Here is a 13220-nt window from a genome sequence, read left to right on the forward strand (position 1 = left end):
CGGAGCTGCGGGCGGGGGCGGGGCTTCTGGCGGGGGCGGGGCTCCGGGCAGGGGGCGGGGCCGAGTCACCCGGGCGGGGAGCGGGGATGTGGCTGGGGGCGAGCCCGGCTGGGAGGCTGGAGGAAGCGGAGGGGCGCGGCCTGCTGGGGGGGGGGAGCCCCCCCTCTTCCCCGACCTCCCTCCTCGGCTCCCCCACCCCGCGTGCCACCGATCTGCCCCCATCTGCCCCCGCGTTGTTGCCCCCGGCGCGCCCTCGCCCCCGGGCCTTTGCACGACACCTGTGAACCAGCGTACCTTTCCTCCTCCCTTTTCTGAGGCCTGACATGCTCCTCGGCCGCACTCGCTGCAGGCCCCAGTGAGGTCCCCAGGTGTCCCGCAGGCCCGGGCCCGCTGCCTGCGGTGGGGAGACCCAGGCCGGCTGCGCACAGCGTGACCCGTGGAGCACGGCCTGAGGCTGCCGCGCGTGGCCTGGTTTTCGAGAGCGAAGGAAACCTGACCTCCTCCCCCCACCCCACAACCTAACCCGCAAAACTTTGATGGCACAGGCCGGGGTCGTTCCTAAGGCCAATTCCAGCCCGACCGTGCATCTATTTACGCCTCCATCACACGCTCATTGAGCACCTGCTGCACGCAGGCGCACGCGTGGAGAAGCACTCAGCGGGCCGTGAAAACGGGGCCACAGTGCTGGATGCAGACGCCAGCCCCGTGACACTGAGCCAAGGATGGGTCCCTGGGGCTGGCCCTGCCTGGGGGGGCAGACGGGGCTTCCTGGGCGAGGGGGCATCTGAGCCAGGGCCTTGAGGACTGGACGGGAGTAGGCTGGCGCTGGGCTGCTCACAGAAGCGGGCAGTGCAAGCGGAGTGTCAAGGAATTAACCCTGGAGCCTGTGTGCAGAGGCTGTTGGATGTCGGGGGCCCAGGGACTCGGGTGCCAGCCAGTCTTGTCCCCGTCGAGGTTCACAGGTGACTCCAAGCCTTTCCAGCTCTGACCCCTGGAGAGCACGCTGGTCCCGCCTCTGGGAACCCAGGAAACCTGTGCCTCCCTCGCCCAGCCCCTAGCTCGTTGACACCACAAACCCTTCCACCCATCCCGCCTGCACAAGTTCATGAGGTGTCGCCCCAGCGGCCCCAGAAGCAGCCGGCCCCGCTGCCTGTGAGACCCTGGGTAGGTCACTTCGCTTCTCCGGACACGGGGTCCCCGCAGGGAGCCTGCTTCTCCCTCTGCCTGTATTTCCGCCTCTGTCTCTGTGTCTCTCATGAATAAATTAAAAAAATAAAATCTAAAAATAAAATAAAATAAAAATAAGTTCTCCGTACACATTGCAGAACCCGCCGCCCGGGGTTCCGGGACTGGATGAGGCTTGGCGCACGCACGGGCACCCACGGCACCTCCTCCGTCCTCAGCGGGCCCTGCTGCCGCCCCGAGCTCGTCATCACTGGCTCCCTTGGGTGGGCCAAGCCGCCTCCCGCCCCGGGGCCCTGGTCCACTTGGGCCCTCCCCACCGTCCCTTCTCTCTCCGCACTTGTCTAACCCTTTGTGAGGGAGTCCGAGCCCATACAGCACCCCGCGGCCCAGCACCCTCTTTCCTTCTGCAGCCGCCCCTGGCTCCGAGCTGTCGGCGGCATCACAGAGGCCAGTGCTCAGCGCGGAGCCGGTGCCCGCGGGTTCCCGGGCACATGAATAATCAGCGGGCCCCTGCTGGGTGCCGGCTCCAGGCCGGGACCCGGGAACGCAGGGGGACACGGAGCCAGGGTTTTGCGTGTCATAAGACCACGAGCTCAGTGTGTGCCAGGCCTGAAGTTTGATCTTCCTGCAAGCGCCACGACCAGGACCCCCATTTTAGAGCCGGGGAGACGGAGAGTGCAAACAAGGTGGTGCAGCAGGGCCAGGACTCGAGCCCAGGCGTGGGCACTCCGGGGCCCTGCGTGGGCCCTTGCCTGCTGGCCGGCCTGGGACTGCGGCGCTGGAACGCAGGCACTCAGGGGGCGGCCGCAGGTGACCCGGTGGCTCCAGGGTTCTGGGGCCCTCAAGCTGCCGGGACACCCTTGGGCGGCGCCCTCATGGGCGGGCACAGCGGAACCCCGGTGGCTCCTGAGGGTCTCCCGGCATCTCCCTGGAAAGGCTTTGGCGGTGGATTACGGAGGCAGGGGGCGCCTGGGCCCTAGAGATCCCCCCGCCCCGCCCCCTGCAGGGCCATGCCTCCCCCCCAGACTTCCCACAACGCGTGTGCTTGCCTCTTGACTCTGCAGGACAAGGCCAGCCAGCTCCCATCTGCAGCACGGGGCTCCCCCCGCCTCCGGCAGCCGCGACCCTGGTTTCCCAACTCTCTCTGGTCACCAGGCCTCCGCGCCCCCGGCCGAGAGCATCCTTTCCTTCCGCTGCCACCGCGCTGAGTCAGGAGCCTCGTGGGCAGAGGGGAAGTTGCCCTGACAGTCTGCACCCGTGAGTTCCCCCAGGGCAGGTGACTCTTGCTCTTGCTAGGTTTCCCCTCCTGTCACCCAGGGACACCGCGATGGCTTCATCCTCGGCGTGGGGGGTCTCAGGAGGTCAAGCGCCTAGAGGGGCAGGGGCCCTTCCTCTCCTCAGCCTCCGCCGGGTTCAGCCTTTTTCTGTGGCTTTGCCATGTGCTTCGATCTCAATTTGGGGCGCGTGACCACATTCAAAGCTCACTTGCTTTTCCCGGTGAGTGGCCCGTGTGGCAGGTAGGACAGTCACAGAAATTATGGCGGGAACTGCGCTTACATCAGTGAGCCCATAGCTTAGGTGGCCCATCCGGGCCCAGGTCTTCACCGGGCTACGGAGCAACTGTCTGCTTGTGCACTTGTGCACTTTTTCTTTTATTTTTTTAATCTTTTATTTGTATATTTTGAGTTATATCTTTTTTCTGTTTTTATTAACATTTGTTGATGTTTTTTATTTGTGCGTCTTCATTCCATGCCTCCGCACCCAGGGGCCTCCGCAGAGGCGGGCTACTGGTTTACCCAAACCACGGCCCTCCACCACGTGAGCCTCTACCATGTGCTCGGCGCCGCGGCGCGGCTCGGCTCCCGCACCCGGGACACTCCCGGGACACCGCTGGCCGGGACCTGGCCGCACCGGCTCGGGGAGGGCGAGACCTCCTCGCCGCATCACAGTCGCGTCCCCAGAGCGCACGCGGAGTCGGGGCGGGCGCGGCCCGGCGGTGGGTGGGGGGAGGGCGTGGGGCGCGGACCCGACACACGGGACTCGGCGTCTCCGCACCCCGAGCGGCGCACTTGCACTTGGTTGGTTTTGTTTTTTGGTTTTTTTTGCACTTGGTTGTTACAGCAGCAAACCGCGGCCGCATACCTCCGGCTCCGGGTCACGTGCACACTCGGCCAGCCCCGCCCAGGCCCCGCCCAGGCCCCGCCCCAGCAGGCTCTCCCCCCCACCATTGGCCAGAGCTGGGTCACATGGCTGCGGCTAAGCCAATGGCTAGCAAGAGGCGGGGCCGACATTCCGTCATCCGGCTTGGCCTATCAGCATTCGCCTCTGGGCCAGGGTGCAAGTAATGCTACCGGCTTTCTGCACAAAATCAGCTCCCTTTGCAGGGAAGGGGGTGGAGCAGCGGCGGCGGGAAGGGGCTCGGATTGAGCAGGAAGGGCCTAGAAGCCAGGCTTCAGGGCCTGGACTGTGTCCGGGGCCGCGGGGAGCCGGGGCGGGTGTGAGAGGGGAGGGCAACGCCCAGCTGTGATCTGGGGTCTTTGGTGGCGGCCCTGGGTTCGGCGTCACGTGCCCGGTTCGAGGACCCAGAGCCCCGAAGGCTTCAGGACCCAGTGCAAGCGCTGCAGGCAGTGGGCTGGTGTGGAGGCTTACGGCTGGAGGAGGGTGGCGGGGGGGTGATCCTGAGCGCCCTGGGGTTGTATCCTGGAGGCACAGGTTGGCACCTCAGGCCGTGTCACTCCCAGAGCCCCTGCAGGTCCTAAAGGCTCCACTTGAGTAAAATGGCCACAGGTTTACTGAAAGGTGGCTTTGTGCAGTGCAAGCAACAAACTCAGCTTCAATGGACTTCATCTTACGGGGTGGAGGAGTTCAGGCACAGCAGGATCCAGGCCTTCCAATCACCGTACAGGGAGCTTCTGCCGCCGCTCTCGGCTCCGAGGCCTGCTGGACTGGCTTCTCCCCGGCCATGGGTACGAGCCACCGGCAGCTCTAGGCTCACATCCCTCCAGCTCTGGCAGGAAGGGAGTCTCTTTCCCAGAAAAAACACCTCAGGGTCTGTTGTTCGCCAGATGATCCTAATTGGTTGAGCCTGGGCTGGTGCCCGCTCCTGGGATCATTTGGGCTGGGAGCACGGGAGGTGATTTCCCGAAGGAAAATCTGGTGCGGCGACCAGAAGGAGGGGGACGCCAGCCACAATCCAGGGGCTGGCCCTCACTGTCCAACCCAGAACGGGAGGGCCCCGCCCCGCCGCTCAGCCCATGGGGGCTGGAATCCTGCTTCTCTGGTGCTGATGCCAGTCCCAACACTGTGGGGCTGTGTGGCTGCCGGAAAGTCACTTCCTTCCTCACCCTCCGTAAAATGGGTGCCCGTCTCCCGGCATCGTGGCGAGGGGCAAGGAAGACTCGTGCTGCCCCTCCCGGGCCAGAGGCCTCTCTGCTGGTGAGTACGACTCGCTGTACGCGTGCCCTGCCGCGCACTGGGCGCCGGCCCTGGCATCCCGGCTGGGATCTGCCGTGCTGGGCCCTCTGCCCATTTTGTGGATGAGAAAACGGGGCAGGGAGAGGTCACGCGTGGCCTCGCCCAGGTGGCACATCCTGCAGCGGGCTTCCTCCGGCGGGCTCCCTCTCTCTCCAGGCCTCAGGGTCACCTCCTTGGAGGCCCCCCAAGCTTCCTGCTCCCAGGGCCTCGTACTGCCGCCCACCTTCACGCTTGTGTTCGCTCCCTTGTTTGCGTCCAGCCCACGGGGCCTGCGTCACTGTGGCACCAAACCCAACTTGCAGGGCCTGCCTAGCACTCCTGTGACAGATTGCCCCAAACTCAGTGGCTTAAAACAACACAGACTGGGGACGGGGGGTGGGGGGTGGGGGTGGGGGGGGGGGGACTCAGCGGCTTAGCGCCACCTTCAGCCCAGGGCGTGATCCCGGAGTCCCACATCGGGCTCCCTGTGAGGAGCCTGCTTCTCCGTGTCTCTGCCTCTCTCGTGAATAAATAAATAACATCTTTTTTTTTCAATAAAATCTTTAATAAAAAAAAAGCAACAGATTGTTCTCTAGTCCTAGAGATCAGAAGTCCAACATGGGTCTCTGAACTAAATCAATGTATGGGTGCAGTTGCCTTCCTTTTGGAGTCTCGGGGGTCGGGGAGGGGGATCTATTCTTTGCTTTTCCAGCTTCTATTTTAAAAAAATTTTTGAAAAAAAAAAATAAATAAATAAATTTTTGGAAGATTTTATTTCTTTATTTGAGAGAGAGAAAATAAGTGCACATGTCGGGGGGGTAAAAGCAGAGGGAGAGAGGATCCCAAGCCCCCTCCCTGCGGAGCCCAACCCAGGACTGGATCCCAGGTCCTTGGGTTCATGACCTGAGCCCAAGTCAGCTGCTTCACCCGCTGACCCACCCTGGCGCCCCAGCAAGTGCCCTCCGTAATGCCCGTCACCCACCACCTCCCTCCACCAACTAGTCCCCGAGTTAAGAGTCTGTTAGGGGCCCCGGCCTCAGTCAGAAGAGCACGCGACTCCTGGTCTCGGGTTGCAGTTCAAGCCCCACGTTGGGCACGGAGCCTACTTAAAAAAAGTCTTTTATGGTTTGCATCCTTCTCTCTTTTTTCCCTTCCCCTATGTCCGTCTGTTTTGTTTCTTAAATTCCACAGACGAGTGACGCCCTATGGCATTTGTCTTTCTCTGACTTAAGCTTTTCCAGCCTCTGGAGGTTACTCACATTCTCTGGCTCGAGGCCCCTTCCTCTACCTTCACAACCGGCGACGGCGGGTCACGGACATCTCCTGGGTCGCGGAGGGAAACGGTCTCTGCGCGGCGCTCCTCTGATTCCACCTGCGTCGTCCGGGGCCACCTGCCCATCCAAACCTTCCAGGTGGGCTCTCTCTTACCTGGGGCCCAAACATCCTGCCGCTTCTGTTCCCACACCCCCTGCCCCACCATTGCTCGGTCCAATGTGACATTTAAATGTCACGGTGAACATCTGAGCTCCTCCCCTGAGAAGTCGGCCTCGACCTCCCCTGTCTGCCTGGGTACGGCATCCTCCATCGGGACGCTGATCGGTCCCATGAGGGACTGCTTTCTGGGGGTCTGGAGGAGTGAAGCCTGGGGCCCTGGGGAGTCACGGTGAATGTCTGAGCTGGGGAGGAGCGAGGTGGGAAGTAGGTTGCAGGGGGTGAGGCTGAGGCCAGTCCAGGGTGGAGAGGGGGGCATGGAAAGGGGGCTCCCAGAGACGGCCAGTGCCTTGCTCTAGGTCGCCCAGCACATGGCCTCTGGGGGGGGGTGACGTGCCAGGCTGGGGGCAGAGGCTGCTGGCAACCATCCTCAGTTTCGAACCCACGCCCGGCTGACAATAACCCTTTGGTTTGCAGAGCCCAGGCTGGGGCGGCGGGGCCGCGGCAGGGTCAGGTCTCGGCCAAGGTCACAACATCCAGCTCTTGCACACCCTCGCTGAGAACTTGGGTCCCATCCCTGCGTCACTCCTCAAGCAGCGACGATCCCCTCCACGGTCAGAGGCCAAGGGCAGGCCAAGACAGCTGGGCCTCCTCCCTCGGGGCCACCAGGCAGGAACCTGGCCCCTGGCCACCGGGGCGCGTGGGTCAGGCCGAGCGGCTGAGACAGAGGAGGGCGCTTGGCATCTTCTGGGGGCGTCTCTCCTGCCTTAGGTCTGTGGGGTCTGTGGCTGTGAGGAGCTCTGGCTTCCACACCTGCGGGGGGCAGGGGGAGGAATACGGAGGGGGGTGACCTGGGACATGGTCGCCCCGCCATACCTCGTTGCTCCCAATATTTTTTATTTTCCGGAAAGCATCTGGCGTTCTTTGAAGTGACACGGTCCTTTGTCCACCTGTGTGTGTGGTCTCTGCGGCTGCTGGGTACTGCCAGCCTGCGCCAGCCCCCGGTCGCTCGCTGGACCCCCGAGGGCAGCACCTGCACAGGGCCCCGCTGTGCGCCTCCGGGACGCGGGTCTCCCGGGGCGCGGGTGCCCGACGTCACCGTCCTGCAGGCGCAAAGCCCGGGCGCCCGGGTTGGGGGGGGCACCGCGGTCCCCGCCCCGGGGGTGTGGGCGTCCGGGTCCGGGGAGCCTCCCCGCGGCCCAGGCCCCGCCGCAGCTGCCCTCGGGGCGCCCGGGCCGCGCCTGCACACACCGGGCGCCACCCGCCCCGCGCCCCGCCCCGGCCCGGCCCCGCCCCGCCCGCGGCCAGCGGGACTTTATAGGGAGCGCCCGCCGCCGCGCTGGGAAGTCGGTGCCGCCGCGCCCTGCCCGCCGCCCGCGCGTCCCGCCGGGGCCGCCGCCGTCTCTGCGTCCGCCATGCGTCCCGGGGCGCCGGGCCCGCTGTGGCCGCTGCCCTGGGGGGCCCTGGCTTGGGCCGTGGGCTTCGTGGGCTCCGTGGGCTCGGGGGACCCCGCGCCCGGTGAGTGGGGCGGCCGGAAGGGGCGGGCGGGGTGGGCCACCCACGTGGGCTGCCCGGAATGCGCGCGGCTGTCGGGGGCGCGGGGCGCGGCGGGCGGCGGGGCTCCCCTCCCCCAGCCGAGGAGGGTCACCCGCGGGTCAGCAGGCAGATGTGGCTCTTTCACAACTGTCCGGAGTAGGAGGCACAACGCCGCTGCATGCATTGAGCGCTGACTGTCTACCTCCTCCCCCTTGAAAGCACGGAACAGCCCAGCGAGGGTGTGCGCTCTCATCACGCCCATTTAACAGATGGGGAAACCGAGGCACGGGGTCACACAGCTTGTGAATGGCAAAGTCAGGATTCGGGCTTGCAGCACGTGTGCCCTGAAGCCGCAGACAGGCAGGGCGGGGTGGCTGGACCAGGGACCCCCACCCGAGGTCTCGGATCCTCCCCCGGTTTGCTGAGGCACAGGAGCTGTGGGAATCCCACGCCTGCCACTTGTCCGGGTCGCCAGGCGAAGCATCTGCTCCCCCCCTCCCACCTCAGTTTCTCGGTGTGTAAGAGGAGTGCCAAGGTGCGGAGTTCCCCGAGCTGGTGCCGGGAACCAGGGAGCCCTCTGGCAAGGGGGGCCACGGCCACTCGGGCCCCGTGTAAGGGTGAAGGAACCCAGGGCCATCTGCCTCCCCGCCCCACCCGCAGCCCCACCCCAGCCCCGCTCGAGGGGGAGAGCCGAGCCCCCTCCCCGAAGGCCGTGTCCCCAGGGAGATGGTGAGCTCATGCAAGGGGAATGTTCCCAAGTTGGAGTGAGTAAGAGGCGGGCCAGGCAAGGGGGGGCTGCCAGGCGAGGGGGGCTCTGCGTGCCCTCGGGCGCTGTCTAGACAGAGGGCAGAGGCGGAGAGGCGCCCCGGGGCCCGCTGACCCTGACAGGTCCAGCTCTGGGTGTTTGACTGGTCGGGCAGGATGCCAGGCCTGGGCCTGGGGGCCTGGAAGCAGGAAGGTGGGGAGCGCTTCCCACCGCGAGGGGGGGTTGTGGCTCAGAGAGGCTGAATCGCAGAAGGGTGGCCAGGACCGGGGTGAGCTGGGATGCGAGCACCTGCGCAGGTCTCGGGAGCACATCATCCCCGCTGTCATGACGGAGCACCAACTGTATACACCCCAAGGGCGGGGAGCGGGGTGGAAGGTCAGGGCCTGGGCGCCGGGAGTGCCACACAGGGGCACCTCTAGTGCCTAGTAACTGTCCCCCGCGTCCACAGGCGGCGTGTGCTGGCTCCAGCAGGGCCGAGAGGCCACCTGCAGCCTGGTGCTCAAGACTGACGTGAGCCAAGCGGAGTGTTGCGCCTCCAGCAACATCGACACCGCCTGGTCCAACTTCACTCACCCGGGGAACAAGATCAGCCTTCTGGGCTTCCTGGGCCTCGTCCACTGCCTCCCCTGCAAAGGTGAGCCCGCGGGCGTCAGCCGCAGGCCAGGGGCCCCGTGGGACAAGTGAGAAGGTGCTCCCCCCTCGGGGGTATGCAGAGGAGGTTGAGGCTGCCAGGAGGAGCGTCTGTGCAGCGCGTCCGGGGTCAGAGAGGGGCTGGGGACTGCAGGAGCCCGGGCCTCAGCCTCCCTCAGCTGAGGAGTCAGGAAGATGCTGAGGACCCCCCGGCCTGGTTTCCAGCCCCCAGGCCCCTGCTCATGCCCAGGGCTCTGCCTGGGTGACCTGTGTCCCACCTGGGAGGAGGACACGCGACTCGCACCTAGCTCCTGGAGGGGGCGGTTCCCAACTGGCCGCTTGGGCTTGTGACCCCACAGTCAGCGTTCCCGAGCACTTACTGTGCCCACAACCCCACAGATTTCAGGGACCTGTGGGGGGACCACACACGCATGTGTCGCGAGCATGTGCCTCTGGACCCTGCTCTCAGCTGCCTCCTTCAGCAGACTAGGAGCTCTTTGAGGGCAGAGTGAACGAAGCAATAAGCCAAGACATATTCTCTGCCCTGGAGAAGGGGACGGGGACCCTCCCAGGCCCCTCAGGTCACAGCCGAAGCTGCAGGGGCCCAGAGGTGGTGTGAGGGCACGGCTTGAAGGAGGTGGGCATTAGGGTGCTGGGTGCCAGCTGGAGAAAGTATAGGATCCGGCCCTGGTGGGTGGGGCCGGGGCAGGGAGGAGGCTGCAGCTGAGGGCCCAGCTGGCCACTGGGATGTGATTAATCCCTGATCGGCCTGGCTGGGTGGTCTTGGACTCACTGCTGTGTGCCCTGGCTCCCCCCCACCCCACCCCGGGTTCTGGAGGACAGACTTCACAGGATGCCTGGGCCGGGCAAGACAAGGTCCAGGTCACCCCCCCATCTGGCCTTGGGAAAGGCAACTCAGTTCTCCCACTTCCGCTCCGCCTGTGAAGCCACCCAGGGGGAGCGTTTCCAGATGTGTGTGGGCAGCAGCGTGGGAGGTGCCCAGGTGCAGCCCACATGCCCTGGCAGGGGTGACCTGGGGGCACCCGCACAGGCGCGTTAGGCTCGTGCTCCCCCAGTCAGCCTCGCTTTACACACAGGGAAACTGAGGCCGAACTCAAGAGCTCGGTCGGGCCTCCAGGTCCACAGCAACAGAAAGGGGGGGCGTCCATCTGGGGCCTGGAGTTTTCATCCTCCGCTCACAGCTGTGACGCGGCCTCGGTTTCTCCTTTTGGTAAAATGCTGAGCATGGCATCACCTGGGGGGGCTGTGAGATGGGCGGCCCATCAGTGGGGCCGGGGGCGGGGGGGGGGGGCGGAGACCCCACGGGGAGGCTTGCCCTGGCCAGACCTGTTAACCTGCCCGAGAAAGAAGGCAGCGGGGAGCCCCTCCCCAGGAAGTGAGCGCCAGGCGCGTCCTGGGGTTGGGCGGTTGGCGACCCCGACCCCGACCCCAGGCCGCCCGCGCAGGGACCGCTGGTGCAGCCCCTCCCCCCCCCCCATAACCGGGCGTCAATCCGGGAACAGACGCCGGCGAGCGGGCCGGACGCTGGAGCTCGTCCCCGCGCCCCCGGATTCCGGGCGGAGACCCCGCTCCCGCCCCCAAGGGAACCGTGCGCCCGACCCGGGGCCCCGCGGACCCGCCCCGACGCGCGCCCTGTGTCCGCAGATTCGTGCGAGGGCGTGGAGTGCGGCCCGGGCAAGGCGTGCCGCATGCAGGGGGGCCGCCCGCGCTGCGAGTGCGCGCCCGACTGCGCGGGGCTCCCGGCGCGCCTGCAGGTCTGCGGCTCGGACGGCGCCACCTACCGCGACGAGTGCGAGCTGCGCGCCGCGCGCTGCCGCGGCCACCCGGACCTGCGCGTCATGTACCCGGGCCGCTGCCGCAGTACGTGGGGCGGGGGGCGGAGCCCGCGCCGCGGGGTCAGGGCGCGCAAGGGCGGGGTGGGGCTGCGCGGAGGCAGGGCTGGGCTCACGTGGGGAGGGAGGCGGCGGTGCGTGACCCGGGGCGGGCGCGGCGCGCGGAAGGGGCGGGGCTACCTGCGGGGCGGGGCCTGCGGGGGGACCCGGGGGCGGGGCCTGTGGGCGGGGCGGGGCCTGCGGGAGGAACCCGCGGGGCCGGCGGGGCGGGGCCTGCGGGGGTGGGGCCTGCGGGGCGGGGCGGGGCCTGCGGGGCGGGGGCGGGGCCTGCGGGGGGGAGCCCGCGGGGGCGGCCCAGCGCCGGCCCCTGACCCGCTCCCGCGCCCCGCTCGCAGAGTCGTGCACCCACGTCCTGTGCCCGCGGCCGCAGTCGTGCGTGGTGGACCAGACCGGCAGCGCTCACTGCGTGGTGTGTCGCGCGGCGCCCTGTCCCGCGCCCTCCAGCCCCGGCCAGGAGCTCTGCGGCAACAACAACGTCACCTACATGTCCTCGTGCCACCTCCGCCAGGCCACCTGCTTCCTGGGCCGCTCCATCGGAGTGCGCCACCCGGGCAGCTGTGCAGGTGCGGCGCGGAGCGGGGAGCAGCGGGGTCCGGCGTCCCACCCCTCCCCGCGCCCCCATTTCTCCTCTGCTCCCTTCCACTCTGCAGGCGCCCCTGAGCCGTCGGATGCAGAGTCGGAGGAGGAGGAGAACTTCGTGTGAGCCTGTGGGGCCGGCTTGGGCCTGGCGTTCAAGGCCTCCCCGTTTTATTTATTGCCGCAGCCGAGTCTAATTTATGTCCCACAGACGCTCCCCAGAGCCTGGACCGGGACCAGCCAGGGGGGTCCGGGAGCCCCCAGACAATATCCTGGAAGGATTGGGGGAAGGAGGCCTGCGGGTGTGGCTGGGGGTGGGGTGCTGCCCAGGAGGACCCCCTGCGTCTGCCCTGGGGGGTAACTTAGTTCTCATCACCGCAGAGAGGGTGGGGGTCCCTCGGCCAGCAGTGGCTGAAGCAGCCCTGCAGCCCTCTAGGCCGCACATGGGGCGAGGAGGGGTCCACAGCCCCGTGTATGAGCCTCAGAACCACCCAGGCCCCGGTGGACAAGGACTTCCCCGTGGCCTCAGTGTCCCAGGTGCGCCCAGCATGTCCCTGGGGCGGGTTGAGGGGAGGGGCACTCTCCGTGTCCCCTGACACGGCGTCCAGCCAGCATCAGCCTGGAGCAGGGCATTATGTCCAGTGGTGCCCCAAGCAGTTAGGGCAGGACCCTGCGGGGCCACCAGCCCCTGCCCACCCCTGGCTCGTGCGGGGTGTATGCGCCCACCGCCCCCTGCCTCCTGGAGCCGCGTGTCCAGGCGCCAGCCCTCCTGCTTGCTGCCCGTCCACAGGTGAGGTCCAGACCAGAACCCTCAGTCCCACAAGACTCGCCCTGGCTGAGCCCCTAAGCCCAGTCCCCACCTGGACCCTCCTCACCCACCTGCCAGCTCAGGAGGCTTGACACCAGGCGGGTGATGGCCCTGGGCCTCGTGTGGGGTGTTGGCAGGTGTCACCTCCCCATGTCTGCACGCACACCGAAGGCCCAGGCCACGCGTGGGGGCCCCACGGGCAGGAGCCCGGCTGCCCGAGTCCAGGTGAGCCGTGCAGGGGCCAGTGGTGCTCAGCTTATCCTCGCCCCTCAGAAGTGCCTTACCTGTGACTCCCCGAAAAGTGTCCTTGAGTAATTAATGGGCTCCCCGGAGCCCCCGAAAAGGCCCCCTCCCCACCCTGGGGTCCTGCCTCACCAAAGAAATAAAGACTCCACTCTGGAGTGTCCGAGCCTGGGTTTGCCTCTCTCTCTCTGGGACTCTGCTCCCCTCCTGGGGGGCTGCGGCTCTAGGCCTCGGTGTCCACCTCTGGGCAGCGGGCAGCAGCCGGGGAGACGGCTGAGGAAGGTGATGTGTGGAGCAGGGTGGGGGTTGGGGGAGGAAGCCTTTCTAGGGCAGGAGATGGAAGAGGGAGTTGGGATGGCTTAGGGCCCCCCAGTTTAGGCTGCAGACACGGAGGACTGGCCCGGAGGGTTGAGGGTGTGATAACAGCAATGATACAATTAGTAATAATAAGGCAACGATCAGCAGCTGGCACTCACCCCCGCCCCCGCTTGCTGCTTGCCGGGCAGTTTGTTCCAAGCACTTTTTGGGGTCAAAAAGGGACTTTGCGTGGAGCCAGGCCACCCTGAGACCCAGTCCCGCCTTGGCCTCCCCACCTGTACGTGGTTGTGATGAGCTGGAGGCTGGAGGAGTGGCGTGCCCAGGGGGCCCTGACCGCGGGCTGGGGGTCGGGGTGGGTAGG

The 13220-nt window shown here is 66.6% G+C and overlaps 1 protein-coding gene across 3 annotated transcripts; it reads left to right on the forward strand.

Moving 5' to 3' along the window:
- Nucleotides 1-7058: 7058 nt before the first annotated feature.
- On the forward strand, nt 7059-12707 carry FSTL3 (follistatin like 3). 3 transcript variants are annotated; one of them, XM_041763468.1, is made up of 5 exons: nt 7062-7587; nt 8820-9005; nt 10667-10882; nt 11250-11477; nt 11565-12707. In XM_041763468.1, the coding sequence occupies exons 1-5, from the start codon at nt 7485-7487 to the stop codon at nt 11615-11617; spliced, it is 786 nt and encodes a 261-aa protein (XP_041619402.1). In that variant the 5' UTR covers nt 7062-7484; the 3' UTR covers nt 11618-12707. The 3 variants fall into 3 exon arrangements, with proteins under 3 accessions (XP_041619400.1, XP_041619402.1, XP_041619401.1); XM_041763466.1 differs by having other exon boundaries at nt 7059-7587; nt 11250-12707; XM_041763467.1 differs by lacking the exon at nt 7062-7587 and adding an exon at nt 8432-8563 and having other exon boundaries at nt 11250-12707.
- Nucleotides 12708-13220: the final 513 nt, after the last annotated feature.

This window comes from Vulpes lagopus, chromosome 7 (genome assembly GCF_018345385.1).
Source record: "Vulpes lagopus strain Blue_001 chromosome 7, ASM1834538v1, whole genome shotgun sequence".
In the NCBI taxonomy this organism is placed as follows: domain Eukaryota; kingdom Metazoa; phylum Chordata; class Mammalia; order Carnivora; family Canidae; genus Vulpes; species Vulpes lagopus.